The sequence below is a fragment of the Porites lutea genome, chromosome 6 (assembly GCF_958299795.1).
Source record: "Porites lutea chromosome 6, jaPorLute2.1, whole genome shotgun sequence".
Taxonomy (NCBI): Eukaryota; Metazoa; Cnidaria; class Anthozoa; order Scleractinia; family Poritidae; genus Porites; species Porites lutea.
Genome location: NC_133206.1, coordinates 13,766,552 through 13,780,969, shown reverse-complemented (window position 1 = coordinate 13,780,969; position 14,418 = coordinate 13,766,552). Strand labels below are relative to the sequence as shown.

At 42.7% G+C, this 14,418-nt stretch overlaps 1 protein-coding gene across 1 annotated transcript in view; it reads left to right on the top strand.

Annotated features, from left to right (window-relative positions):
- The window catches only part of LOC140942301 (uncharacterized), a 145,947-nt gene that overhangs the window by 28,098 nt on the left and 103,431 nt on the right, over nucleotides 1-14,418 (top strand). The window contains exons 13-25 of the mRNA XM_073391256.1: nucleotides 211-479; nucleotides 1,738-1,940; nucleotides 2,136-2,324; nucleotides 3,581-3,880; nucleotides 4,356-4,709; nucleotides 4,872-5,950; nucleotides 6,888-7,164; nucleotides 7,502-7,674; nucleotides 8,095-10,030; nucleotides 10,566-10,906; nucleotides 11,392-12,524; nucleotides 12,809-13,474; nucleotides 14,288-14,418. The exon at nucleotides 14,288-14,418 is cut by the window's right edge and continues 78 nt beyond it. Coding sequence (XP_073247357.1) covers nucleotides 211-479; nucleotides 1,738-1,940; nucleotides 2,136-2,324; nucleotides 3,581-3,880; nucleotides 4,356-4,709; nucleotides 4,872-5,950; nucleotides 6,888-7,164; nucleotides 7,502-7,674; nucleotides 8,095-10,030; nucleotides 10,566-10,906; nucleotides 11,392-12,524; nucleotides 12,809-13,474; nucleotides 14,288-14,418 — 7,051 coding nt within the window. The remainder of the gene's footprint in view (nucleotides 1-210; nucleotides 480-1,737; nucleotides 1,941-2,135; nucleotides 2,325-3,580; nucleotides 3,881-4,355; nucleotides 4,710-4,871; nucleotides 5,951-6,887; nucleotides 7,165-7,501; nucleotides 7,675-8,094; nucleotides 10,031-10,565; nucleotides 10,907-11,391; nucleotides 12,525-12,808; nucleotides 13,475-14,287) is intronic.

Sequence of the window (14,418 nt, the reverse complement as noted above, 5' to 3'; positions counted from 1 at the left end):
CGATAGGCTAGAGGTACTTGTAGTGAACTCCAGATGTTTCAGATCCGTTGCAAGTACTGATTGGAGGCATTTTAGGTGGCCGCTTAGAGGAGATTGCACTATGGTCATAACTACTCACCTCTTGTAGTGAGTTTTGTGTTGCTTGAAGCAGGCTACGTTAAAGAAGCGTTTACTTTTTGATAAATAACCCTGCAATTTAATTTTGCATAGGATCCATTACTGCCAGTGGCAGCTCAGGAGCAGCGTCAAACTCAGGTGGAGGTAGTGGAGGAAGTATTCTTATCCACACGCGCGTTCTGGAAGGTTCTGGAGTCATATCAGTTAATGGTGGAAATGGTAATGCCGCCGGTGGGGGAGGTGGAGGGGGTAGAATGGCTATTTATTGGCAAGACAGGGAGTGGTGGTACGGTGGGCTGAACGCATTTGGTGGCAGGTCTACGCAACGTGGAAACGGAGGGCCTGGTACGGTTTATCTTAAGGTAAGACGACTTCTAAGGGAGCTTAAGCAAAAGCGTTTTTGAGCGAAGGACGTTAACTGGAAGTGCGGCATTTTCCCTCTTAATATGCCTAGACGATATAAAATTTGTATTGCTTAGCTTCTTTGCTCTTATAGAGACGATTTGACTGAAAATTTTGGCAAAACCAGTGTCCAAAAATGAAAAAAAAAGGCCCGTTCCGTTTGACGTTCGCCGCTCAAAAACGTTGTTGCTTCAATAAGCTCCCTATTCAAATTAAAGGGGCTGTATCACGAAATTATACAAAAGTCAAACAGTGGGAGCTGCCACCAAACAGAGTGAACCATAGAAATTACCGCTGAAAACATGACACGAAACCATAGATAACACACCAATACAAAAGAAGGCACATATAGACAAACGTGAAGAAAATTAAAACGGATTGCAATAGTGGGTTTTGAAAACGAACCAGTTTTTCAAAGTTCGCTTTTGCGGTTAATAACGTTTGATGTAATTCGTGGTAGACATGTTTGTTTTACACGAAGCTAAGAATTTATTTTTCACAAGTAATCTCTCAAGTTCAATAGCGAATAAGGATTAACCCAATCAACTTACCAACCGTGACACGCCCACTGAGATTATACTTGGAATCGATCGTAATGTTAAAAAGCAGCGTCTAAAAGTAAGAAAGATAAATTTTATTTGCTTTTGATTCTGCATTTTTCTTTTGGTCATATTATGATGTAAGAGTCAGTTTTCAGTTTTTCGTGCTATATTAAGGCCTGTTTCAAACGTCGTGCTACTGCCGTGCTAACCCGGCTCGACTGTACCTCGACTGTAGCACGACACTAGCACGACTTGGTTTCGGACGTCGAATTTAATTCATTCGAATAGAACGGCTGTTGCCGAAAACAAAACACAAAAATAAAGAAACGGTTTACCAAACTTTTAAATGTATTCTAATGTATTTATAATTTATGAATTGAGTTCGGCACGCCAGTAGCGCGACGTTTGAAACCAAGTCGAACTACTGCCGTGTAGCACGGCAAAGCTTGCCGTGCTACACGGCAGTAGCACAACGTGGTTTCAAACGTCGCGCTACTGCCGTGCTAAAGTCGAATTTAATTCGATCAATTGAGTTCGGCACGGCAGTAACTCGACGTTTGAAACGGGCCTAACCGGCTATTAAAAGCCTGGAGGACGATGATTTCTGTGCGTTTCAACGTCCACCTTGATCTTACTAAACGCTTTAATACATTTTGTATATTTAAAATCCATACAGGACACCCAACATGGTGTGAACAACAGGACCCTTATCTTTGATAATAATAATCTGAGTCCACGATCCATGGAAATCTCAGATTTTTCTTCGCCTGAAACTGACAGTGGAAGGGCGTGGCTGCAGCCTATTGGTCAGGAGTATGAAGTGGAAGAGGTGCATCTTCTGAGGAATGCTCATTTGGCTTTGCATCCTAACATAACAAGGTTTGTCTTTATTAAATTTTTACTCTTTTACCCCTGTCCCTTAGTACAAAATATCAGTTTCTGCCCACAGTTTCTTCGTTCGGAAAAGCGGAGATGTCTTTATTTCTAAGGCTCAGAGCTCTTTGGATCCTACTATTTTTTTTAGAGCACAGGCTTTTTCTTATTTTCCTTTTCTTTTCTCATTTTACTCTACAGACCTCATGGACTAAAAGTGTACAGCTTTGTAGGAGACGGAACGGGTGTTATTCACGTGGGACCAAATCAAATCGTTATAAGTCAGATGGCAGATCATGAGTTGTTTGCAGTGAATGTGTTTGTTCACAAGGATGGTCACTTCCATCTGCCGCCTACATTTTCATGTTACGGAATCCAAATAACTACAAGGTAAGTCTGTCATGTGAAAGCAACGCTGCCAATACCAGTCGGCTATCAAACTATCAGAACTATGTCCAATTGAAAAATGCCAATGTTTGACAAAATCTCAACGCAGTCGGACATGATGACGGATAGACGATAGACTATGATAGACTATTATTTTGAAGCCGAAGATGTGCATGAGCGAGTTTAACACCACCGATTATTACAGTGCAGAAAACATTGTCTCTGGTGGGGACCAGTTTTTTTGTAGCCCTCTGAATATTGCATTGTAAACGTACTGTAGCTTCTGTTCCCGGGCGAAATAGTTAATCTTGTTATTTCGAGACTCAATTTACATACGATTTCTACTAAAATATAAATTCTAGTCTCCTGAGACACCAGTTATTAAGTAATTTGTTTCACAAATAGCACAACTATAAGACATCAACCACAACTAAGACGTCATGTGAGCCCTAGGTACCTAATAACAGCCAGGGCTGTCAAGGAAAGTATCACAGTTATATAGCATTGTTGTGTAGTAACGTTATCAGATATACTGACTCCCTAATTAGACTTAAAGGTAGTTTTCAATAATTGTTAGATATATGAAGTCGACTTTAAGTTGCATTTCGATCGATCGGTTTTGTATCGACTATGATAAGTTAGAAATACTCAGTGGAAAGTTACGGTCACTATGCTGGGCTAGATATCACCGTAGGATCAACCGCTATATCGATCGATACGATATTATCACACTAAAATTTGTCTGTAGCCAACTGATTACTTCGTCGATTGTTGCAACTTGTATTGATCTTGATTTGGTGGCCAAATCGAAAGCAGTTGCTTCTTTGGCCACCACACACATTCAATATGGTGTTAGCTCTGTTCTATTTATATTTTTTATACTTTATATGTGAACTAAATTGGAAGTAAATAATGTGAAATTAAATGAACGTGAACATGAACATCTTAAAGTGGCCTTATAGCACAGTTGGGTTATAATCTTGCCCATTGTTTCCGATCTTTTCCTTTAAAAAAAATTAGCATCCTCTCCCCGGCAAAAAGGACCGGGTCCTGTATGCTAGGAACCTTATTAAAGGACAAAAAAAAATACCAAACAATATCGAATTTCAGGACTGAGCCATATCCTATTCCATGTCACCTACAACATACCCTCAAAGCTTAAACGTAAGGGTAACACTCTCCACGGGCTTAATAGTCCTTCGCTTTGTCACAAAATCAATTTATGGATACCAATAACGTTTCTTACTTTTATCCACCAGGGGCTACCTCGGTGTAGAGGACATGACGGTCGCAAAGAGCTGTCACCTATATCTAGGTCTCACAGGCACTACAGAGCTCGCAAAAAGTGAAGGAACTTACAGATTCCATTCGCTTACTGTGGCTGACGGAGGAGAAGTGACGTCAACTTCTGAAGTAGGAAGCAACTCGCTGACACTGAACGTCGGTGACATCACAGTTCAGGGAGGTGGAGCTCTGCATATGGTGCGCATGCGCGTTTTGGCCGGAAACTTCACTGTGGATGATTTGGGCCACGTTACGGGAGATCTGGTCGATGCGAGGTCAGCTTTGGTTGTGTGTAATTTTCTAATTTTGTTTTCGGTTTCGGTTCTGTACGCGTAGTTCTAATAAATTGTACCACTTGTCGTTGCTCAACATAAGAAATAACAAAAGAAAACGTAAAACGTGACTTACGCGATTCACCATTTTTTTCTTGTGCTTTGTTCCAGCCGCCTGTATTCGCAAGAGTGCAAATTTCATTCCCCCCTGCGATATGCCATAGCGATTTGCATATCTTTTACTTAAGAAGATAAACTGGAACTCAAGTGGAAAAAAGAGGGTTATCTTTTTTCGCATGCATAACTGTCATGGAAGAAATGTTGAAGTGAAGCAAGATCCTCGCTCCCAGGCTCCTACCTGTACATGACACAAGATTTAAGCTTATATTAGCGCTAGCTCTCCACTTGTCAAGGTGCTCTGATTTTGATTCCAGGTATTTTTTTTAATTAATGTTACTCCAAACTTTTTTTCTCGCAGCTGTACCGCTGGTGCAGGTATAGTAAGCTCAGACGGCTCCTCTGGTGCAGGGCATGGCGGAAATGGAGGGCGTGGCAGAGACCAGTCACGTGTTGGAATAGCCTACGGTCACGTGTATGAACCTGAACATTTTGGATGCAGAGGAGGTGGATCGGGAGGACTGGGCGGTGGTATAATACGAATGTCTGTGAATGGGACTTTGCAGATTGACGGAACAATCAGCTGCAACGGTGCAATTGGTCAGCAGGATCGTTCTGGAGGAGGGAGTGGGGGTAGTATTTGGATCGAAGCAAATTTAATAAAGGGATACGGAAAGGTCCAGGCAAACGGAGGAAATGGAAATACAGAATCACGGTAGAGAAACCTTTTTAAAACATTTATGTTACAGACTATATGATATTTGTTTCGTTTATTATACGTTTCTGATACAGGGAAACAACTTTTAGAATCAAGTACCGTTATTCTAATGAACCCCATCATAATACTAATCAGTTGACATCATTTACTGTGTTTCAGTCATAATATATTTCATGGCGGAGGAGGAGCAGGCGGACGAATAGCTGTTTACTTCAAAAGTAACAGAACCTACAGCGGGGTGTTTCAATCCCTTGGGGGAGATGCTAAAGGAGATGCCCTCCCTGGAGGAGCCGGTACCGTCTTTCTATACCACCTTATCAATAAACACCGCACACTACTTGTAAGTAATGCCGGCAGGAAAGCGATTCCAGTAGCTCACCGTATTATTAGTGACTATTCCCAACCGGAACTGATATCTGGAAAAACATGGCTTCTACCAAGTTCTGGAGAGCACAACTTTTCTGGTGATCAAAATTATCATTTCGAAGAACTGCAGATTTATGGTGGAGCACAGTTAGCTATATTAACGGAGCCACATAATCGGTCTGCTTCAATTTTCTTTCGAAATATGATCGGCGATCGCTCAGGTACTATTCATGTTGGCTATAACCAAACGCTGGATTTGATCCGACCAAGTATTGATTTACCGTTTAATGTTCGAGTGTACCGCGGAGGATTCCTCGGTCTCGCGCCTTCGACTGAAATTCATGGAGTTGAAATCCACGTGGATGGCGTAATATCGTACATCAAAAATTTAACGCTACACCATGGTGGTCTTTTGTCTTTAAACGAAGATTCGCGTACTGGAAATGAAGCGGTGATAAATGATTTCAAATTTGAATTTATCCGCGTGCAGTTCGAGGGAGTCATTAAAATGATCTCGTCTCCTGTCTCACACAGTGGAATGAATTTAACCGTGCGAGTGTTACACATTGAAGGAGGAGGCAAAGTCGAGGGCAGTGATCTAAGGATCCTTGCTGAGAATATTAGCATTAACACAGAAGGCATCCTGACGGTAAGCGGGCACGGGTACAAGCAATCTGACGGGACGGGACAAGGTGTGCATGGGAAGATCAACCGCGGACTTGGGCCCGGAAATGGGGTCGCAGCTTCTGGTGGAGGACACGGAGGGACGGGAGGGCGCGGAAAGAATACGCCTAAAGTTGGAGTACCCTATGGAAACATGTATGAACCTGTGGAGTTTGGAAGCAGTGGCGGCGGTTCATCCGGGAAAGCAGGTAAGCATTGATTCGCTCCTGACATCGAAATTTTATCAGTTTCATTCTTATTTCCTGTTTGAAGAGAAAAAGTACACAGAATATATTTTAAAGCACAAAATGGGCACTGTCAGATTAAAACTAATGTTTCGGACAAATGTTTTTCTGGCCATCCAGTATATAGAAACTTTTAAGCGTATTGAGCAGTCGACCTTCTCAAAGTGTCTGGATGTGGCATAAAACAGTGTTTGATATAGCATCCCAAATGAAGTTTTTAAATTTTCAGCAAGCGGAGTGTTTTCTCGGTTGTTTTTGCTGTGTGTTTTTCGTACATTTTTAATGATTGAAGAACTTTAAGTTAGGTCAGTTGATAGAGAGCTCATGATCCCCAGGGGAAGGACCAATACTCAGGGTCTTAAAAGAAGGTGGTAAGAGGGTACTGTTTATTATCCAGCAAAATGCATCACCTTTCGACTCTACCTAAGTCGGCTTCAGTGCATTTCCAACAGGGGGCGTTATAATAGTGGTTGTTTACCATTTACAAAACGTTTCCTGACAATCCGCTAGGTCTTTCCAGCGAGAAAATTTCCGGGAGCAAAGGAACTTCTGAAAAGGTACTCCTGTTTTTTTCCGAACGGAATAAACCAAGCGGAAATTCGTGTTCCATTTCTTGAAAGCCATCTTTGATACCAGTTTCAGGCCTTTCGCGGTTGTTTTTTTTTGGAAAAAGGAACTGTTTTGTACAAATGGTAAACGCGATTCCGGGACAAAATTTAGCAATCCTTTTGTTTACCATTTGCCCAAACCACGGACTGACCGGTTTGCCCGTGTAAATAGTTAACAAGCAGTGTTTTTAATCTGTTCTTCGTGCCCAAAAGCTTGACACTTACAACGAAGCAGTCTTTTATTGAAGTTTTGGACAAGATGCTATTCTTTACATTTTGGATTTATCCTTCAGGGACTGGGGGCGGCACAATTTTCTTGAATGTCTCTCACCTACTGGAAGTTGATGGAACCTTGTCAGCAGATGGTACGGACTCTCTTCGCCAAGGGGGAGGGGGTAGCGGCGGTAGCGTTTGGGTGCATTGCTACATCATCAAAGGCTTCGGTAAAATTACTGCAAATGGTGGCTCTTCTCCAGAGGACACTGTTTACCCTCATTACCATGGGGGAGGGGGTTCCGGTGGAAGAATTGCTGTCTACTTCACAAAAAATGATACTTTCTCATATTTCAGGTAAAAACGCATTTACTAAAAGAAGAAAACGTCTACGCTTACAGTAACGCCCAAAATTAATCTTCAGAGAAAAGAAACTAGTTTTAAATTGGCCCAATATTAAAGATAAATACTTGAAGTTTCTACTCGAAAATGTTTTATGTTTAGGAGCACTTATAAATGGAAAGGTGATCTTTCAATTATTTGTTTTTTAAAAACGAGGTTAAAAAGCCAACCTGTTCCGTGCAAAGCTCATCTCACTTACACTTTTGTTGAGTAACAAGACAGTGAAACAAGATGTTCTCGAAAGAATCTGTATATTCTTTGACTTTATGTTTGTTATTTTGCTCAAATTCAGTTACCAAGCTCACGGCGGAAAAGCTAAGGCGGGTTTAGAGAATGTGGAGAATGGAGGACCAGGCACAGTATTCCTCTACCACTTAGTTCACACACACCGCACTTTGCTTATCGACAATGATGGCGGCAAACCACTGAATAAACACATCAACTATGCAAAATTGGATGAGGAAGGTATATATCATTTATGCTGATTTGTATATGTCGTGGTGTTTTTTTAAATTGTATCATGATATAATGTAATTCCTGAGTTTTTAATTGCTTATGAACTATGTGAAACGAGCCTTGATACCATGCGGGTACCACCGTTAATCGTTTCGTGGTTATTCTTACAAACCAAAATCAAAATATCCTGTGAATATTTTTCCTTTGGTTTTGCAAAATAATTAATCCACCCACACTCACTGGACATGAGATGATTATTTTCGTCTCAACGCCAGGCGCCTCATTGGCTATCTACTATCTCATATCCAACCTCCGCTCATCAAATAATTGTCCAATGTCAAAAGTTAATTCTTTTTTTAACATACTAATGACTTGTTTCTTGTTTTGGTAAAAAGTTTAACTTTCAAAATCGTCTTTTTTCCTCTTAAGGTGGTAAGGCATGGGTGATGCCCGAGTCAGGAATCCATCATTTTGCCGACCACAAACACAAGTTTCATTTCGAAGAACTACAAATTTATAATAAGGCTCACCTAGGGATCTGGCCTCGCGGAAGCAATGATAGCAGAAACGTTTCCCTCTTCTTTAAATACATGATTGGTGATAGAAGTGGGATGATCCATGTTGCAGATAACCAGGTTATGGACTTAAAACGGCCTGAGATCGATTTTCCCTTTAGTGCTCAAATTTACAGCGGTGGCTTTGTTGGTCTCGCTCCTTTCACACAGATCCACGGTGTTGAGGTGATAGTAAGAGGAGTATTGGCCTACATTCAGAATTTGACAATACACCACGGTGGAGATCTGTGGCTTAACCACGGCGGGCGCACTGATAACCGAATGGCTGAAAATCACTACAGGTTTGATACCATTCGAGTTCAAGACACTGCTACAATCCATTGTGTCACGTCCCCCATAAATGACCCCGACCTCGTATTCACAACTCGAGCGGTCTTTATCGAAGGAGGAGGACTTGTTCGAGGTTCCCGCCTCATATTTGTCACAGAGAACATCACAATAGACGATGGTGGCTCTTTGATTGCGGATGGCCTGGGTTATAATACGTCACACGGTTACCAAGGAAACGGTCTTCACGGACCAATTAATCCCGGCCATGGCATAGACAGTAACGGAGCATCAGGTGCCGGGCACGGGGGGAGCGGGGGTCGAGGAAGCTTGACGAGAGGAACTCCTAAAACTGGATTTGCCTACGGAGATATGTATGAGCCATATATCTTTGGCAGCGCTGGTGGGAAAGGATCCAGTAGCTCCCGAGGGGGCAATGGTGGGGGCATGTTATGGATGAACGTCACTGGATTAATTGACGTGGACGGTTTGGTATCAGCAAATGGAGAAGATGCGACCTCATTAACCGGAAGTGGTGGCGGGAGCGGCGGGAGCGTATGGATGTACTGCAAAACAATTAAAGGTTATGGAAGGATTGCTGCCAATGGGGGAGCTGGCTCAACCAATAGTGGATCCCCAGGCGGAGGTGGAGCTGGGGGAAGGATTGCTATTTATTTTGAGGTGAACGAAACATCGACTTACTTTGTGTATGAGGCACGAGGTGGGGCAGCTCTTGGATGCCAACTTGGTAGGGAGGATTTGTGCAAGGCTGAGGCAGGAGGGCCTGGTACCGTTTTTCTATATCACATGATCCACACTCACCGCACATTACTTATCCACAACGGAGGCCAGAAACCGCTGGTTTCAGCGATTGCTGACTACAGTGATTTATCCGAGGATGGATGTCGCGCATGGATCTTACCACAGTCTGCAAATCACGACTTCGCAGGAAAGGGACGCAATTTCCACTTTGAAGAACTTCAAATCTACGGAGGTGGTCATCTGGCGCTGCTCACGGAACCTGTTGGTCGGAATGCTTCGTTATTTTTCCGTCACATGATCGGAGATCGCACTGGAACCCTCCATGTGTCTGACAAGCAAGTCATGGATCTCCATCGACCGGAAATAGACATTCCATTCAGCGTCCACGTATACGGAGGTGGCTATTTAGGTATGGCCCCGTACACAGAAGTGCACGGCGTCACGCTCTACATTTCCGGCGCAGTCGATCATATTCAAAACATGACACTCCATCATGGAGGGGAATTTTGGATGTACCACGGAGGAAGGACTGCAAATCAGGTTAACAGCTCGTTTCAGTTCGACACCGTTCGAGTGCAGGACAAAGGCGTCATTCGTGCCTTTACATCCCCCATCATTCATCCTGGAATCACAATAATTGCTAGAGCGTTCTTTATCGAGGGAGGAGGACTTTTCCATGGGACAAGGATGACTGTTCTTGGAGAGAATATTACTATCGACGATGGAGGGCTAATAACAGCTGATGGTCAAGGATACAACAGGTTAATTTGTCTTTTTACTCACTCATGACGTTCATCGTTTTTACTCTTAGGAAAATGTTAATTCAGTTACAAGTGAATGTTTCAAAGCGATGTTGTGGAACGTATTGCTTAGGGCTAGGCCAGACGTCAAACTTTCAAAGTTTGACCGAGACTCTAAATTGGGTTAATCTAAATTAAGTTAACATTTTCCTGCTGGGTAAGATGTCGAACTTAGGACACGTCGAACCAATTAACTGAATCAGACCAAAAAGCAATTTTAGCCTGCCATAAATAAATTTTCTCCCGAACGAATTTAGTTCGTCGCACGTGAAGATTGACGTTTGTCCCGGGGATGACCTACAGACGTTCTATCCGTGCTTATGTGATTAGCGCGTCACAACCATGTTTACATACTCCTATGCAAACAAGCCTCTGGGCCAATTAAAGCTTGCGTACTATCTTAGTTATTTATAGATCACAATAACCGATCGCAGAAAATACAATAGTAATTTTCGAGGGTTTTATATCGTCCGTTCAATCGTATTTCCTATAATAGGAGTCATCCACAAGGATCAGGACTGCATGGCGTTATTAACCCTGGCGTCGGTTCCTCTAACATTTATGGTTCTTCCGGAGCGGGTTATGGTGGAAGAGGCGGTCGAGGAGCTCACGCCCCAGTGATCGGAGCTGCATACGGACATATCTACGAGCCTCTACTATTCGGAAGTTCAGGAGGGGGACAGAATTCAGGAAGAGGAGGTGGCGTGATCTGGTTCAATGTAACTAATGTCATTCAAATAGATGGCGAGGTATCAGCTGACGGTTCCCCTGGTGGGGACTCTGGAAGCGGAGGGGGTAGTGGCGGGAGTATTTGGATGCATTGCTATAGGATGAAAGGTAAATAACATAGGAAAGACTCGTGTTCTTACTTATTACTAGAAGTGCCACTGCAAACCACTTTAATCCCACCGTAATATTAGGAAGTAGTTTCTAAATGAGCGGATGATACAGTATATGAAACTTGTTTCATTAAACGCTTTTTCTTAAATTCCAACACCCATGTTTATGTCTGTTTTTCATGTTATTATGACAACCTACGGATGGTTCGTGCTTAATTACAAAAAAGATTACATTTTATCTGGTTTTTCTGATTGTAAAGTTTTAGTTATGTCTCTAAGGAAGCATCTTCCGTTTTTATTGTACATTATTAGTGTGAAGCGCCTCCATCCCTTGCTCTTTTCATGTGTTGTTCAACTGTAAGAACAGCTGAAATTGGTGGAAACGTTCCGCAGTTTGCTCCTTCCGCGTTTTTTAACCATATCCTTAGAATCTTGTGTCATTAAATACATAGTTTAAGTTTTACCCACCTTTGTTTTTGAAAGGAACTGGAAGTATAACTGTCAACGGAGGTGCCGGTGGTAGCAATTCTGGAGGAGGTGCTGGTGGAAGAATGGCTGTTTACTTCACTGAAAACACCACCTATACTGGGAGCTTCCAGTCCCGAGGAGGTGCCAAGGGTGGGGCATCAAATACTGAAGCAGGCGGTCCTGGAACGGCGTTCCTTTACCATTTGGTCCATACTCACAGAACGTTACTTATAGACAATGGTGGCCAGCATCCTCTGAAAACACGAATATCCGATTATTCTGATCTGTCACAAGACGGCTGTCGAGCTTGGATCTTGCCTGAGTCAGGTGGCCATCACTTTGCAAACGGCACACATGATTATCACTTCGAGGAATTACAAATATATGGAGGGGCCCATCTAGCGATTCTAACTGATCCAGTAAATAGTCCAGCGTCGCTGTTTTTCCGATACATGATCGGAGACCGAACAGGGATGATTCATCTTGGCATGAACCAAGTCATGAATTTACATCGTCTTTTTCTTGACATCCCATTTAGTGCTTATATCTACAAAGGTGGTTACCTCGGTCTAGCGCCTATATCCGAAATGAACAAGATCGTGGTACACGTGGAGGGAACACTTGATCACATTCGAAACCTCACCATCTTGAATGGCGGTGCTCTTCACTGTTATCTAACAGGTTCCACAGGAGAAAGAATGAGGCGCTATTACATTTTTAACGAGACCGTAAGAATCATGGCGAGGTCCCAGATAAGAAGCTACAGTCCCAACGCCCATAACGAAGCTTTTAGTCTTCAAGCTAAGATCCTTACTGTCGAAGGTGGTGCCGCCATCAACACATTCAATATGAATATTACCGCTGCCAACCTTACTGTTGATGATGGAGGGGTAATTGATGGAAGCGATGGCGGTTACCTTGCAACAAAAGGACCAGGTGGTTTACATACCAACAACTGGCGGCGTGGCGGTGCCGGGCATGGCGGAACGGGTGGCAGAGGCGACTGTGGTGGATATCATACGTGCAAAATGAAAAAGGGACTTCCCTACGGTAACATGTATTATCCGAGAGATTTTGGAAGTGGTGGCGATGGAAGTGGAGGAACTGGTGGTGGAGTGTTAAAGATCGACGTTGCAGTTACTCTACAGGTACAATTAAACAACTTGATGTTAGCGGTACACTGCTAAAATACTTACAATTCAGACAACAATAGTAACGCTAATAGGAAAAATTATAATAATGATGATGACAACAAGGTGATAAACTTTTGAGCCTCATGAATATTAATATGAGAAATCCGTACAACTTTTATTTGCTTTCTCTTTTCGTAGCTCGCAACTGAGCAACAAACAATGGCATGATGACAAACATTTTCTTTCTTACACACAACAAAACCTTCATTCCGTTTTACCAACTCACTGATTTTTCCTAGGTTGATGGTGGTATTTTGTGCAATAGTCATGACGTCAACACTATCAGTGGTGGTGGAAGTGGTGGCAGCATCTTGATTCACGCTCAGGTCCTTTCCGGCGGACACACTGGCGTAATACAATCACATGGTGGAAGTGGAGCTGCAGGCTCAGGCGGGGGATCGGGCGGTCGCATAGCTGTTTACTATAGTAACAATGACACACACCATCCTTACAGAGGAAAGTTTGATACCAGTGGTGGCAATGCTACTTCTGGTGCTGAAGCTGGGGCTGCTGGAACTGTTTATCTCAAGAATACCGGAAGTGGATTTTCGACGCTCCGAGTAGACAACAATGGACAAAAATCACTGGATGACGAGATTCCGAATGGTGGTCAATTATTAGACCTATCTGGAAGCAGTCCGAGCCGATCCCAATCATATACAGCTCCAAACGGCATGACAGTCACTTCAGGCTGTTCCCTCTATGTTTGCAATCATTATGGTTGTGAAAGTTGTAAAGACTGGGCTATCGCCCATTTATTTGACCATGGTCTATCCACCAGCAGATGCCATTCCTATTTGTCACACTGTCAGTACACCAAGCTCACGTTTGATTTAAAAACGTCCTTGTTTGTAAACCACATAAGACTCTACCCATACTGCAGTGGAGCCCGACCTCAATTCCGCGTAAGTATATTTAACTTTGAGGATTGATATTCCAATCTGCTGTTGTTGGTAAAAGAGTGGCTAAGGGTGACATTTTTTAACCCCCTCTTATTTGTTACGTGAATAAAGTCGTTGTTATGCTAACTAGTACTCCTTAGGCGTGATTTTAATAGCAAAGAGATTCCTTTCGAAACAAGATTTCCAGCATTCGGCCAGCGGTGGTTAACACATGGTGACTTGACTAGCAGCAGTTTAAATTAGCCATCTACTTCTCTTTTGGGATGAATTCTAGCATGGACTCATTTGGAAGGGTGAGATAAACTAAAATGGGTCGCTTTATGAAACTGCGAGATGATAGACTCGAAATAATATACTTATGTGTATAGCACAGTTTGTAGCATTGGAATAAGATGGCAACAAGGTAACATTTTGACCGACGCTACCCTTATTTTCAACTTGCAATTGAAAAGACATCCTTGCATCCCAGCATGGTTTTTTTTTTAGTTTTGGCTGTCCTTTATTGCCCTCCCTAACAAGTTCCTAATACCTTTTACTGCGATACCGTGCTAAACAAGACTGACCCACGTTGTTGTAATTAACTGTGTAGACAATTAAAGCTAAGTCATTATTGACCGTAGTAGGACAGAATATTCATAATGCAGTGAGCAGGAATTTAGAGAAAGAACTGTTTTGAAACGAAATAAACAAGTAGTCAGAGTAGCAACTTGAATTAAGCATCTGTGAATCTTCGGAACGTTCCTTGACTATGCCCCCTTCCAAAGTTTTCAAGCCGGTTTTACTGTAAGTATAAACGCTTGAACTGTTGTTGCACAGGTCACCACGTATGATGGCGTCCATAATGTGCCTGTTACCAGCAACTACGTTCAAATGTCCAATGGCTGCATCCAGGGCTCGTATGTGGATATGCCTGTAAGGCGAAACGCTACGAAGGTGTTTGTGGAACT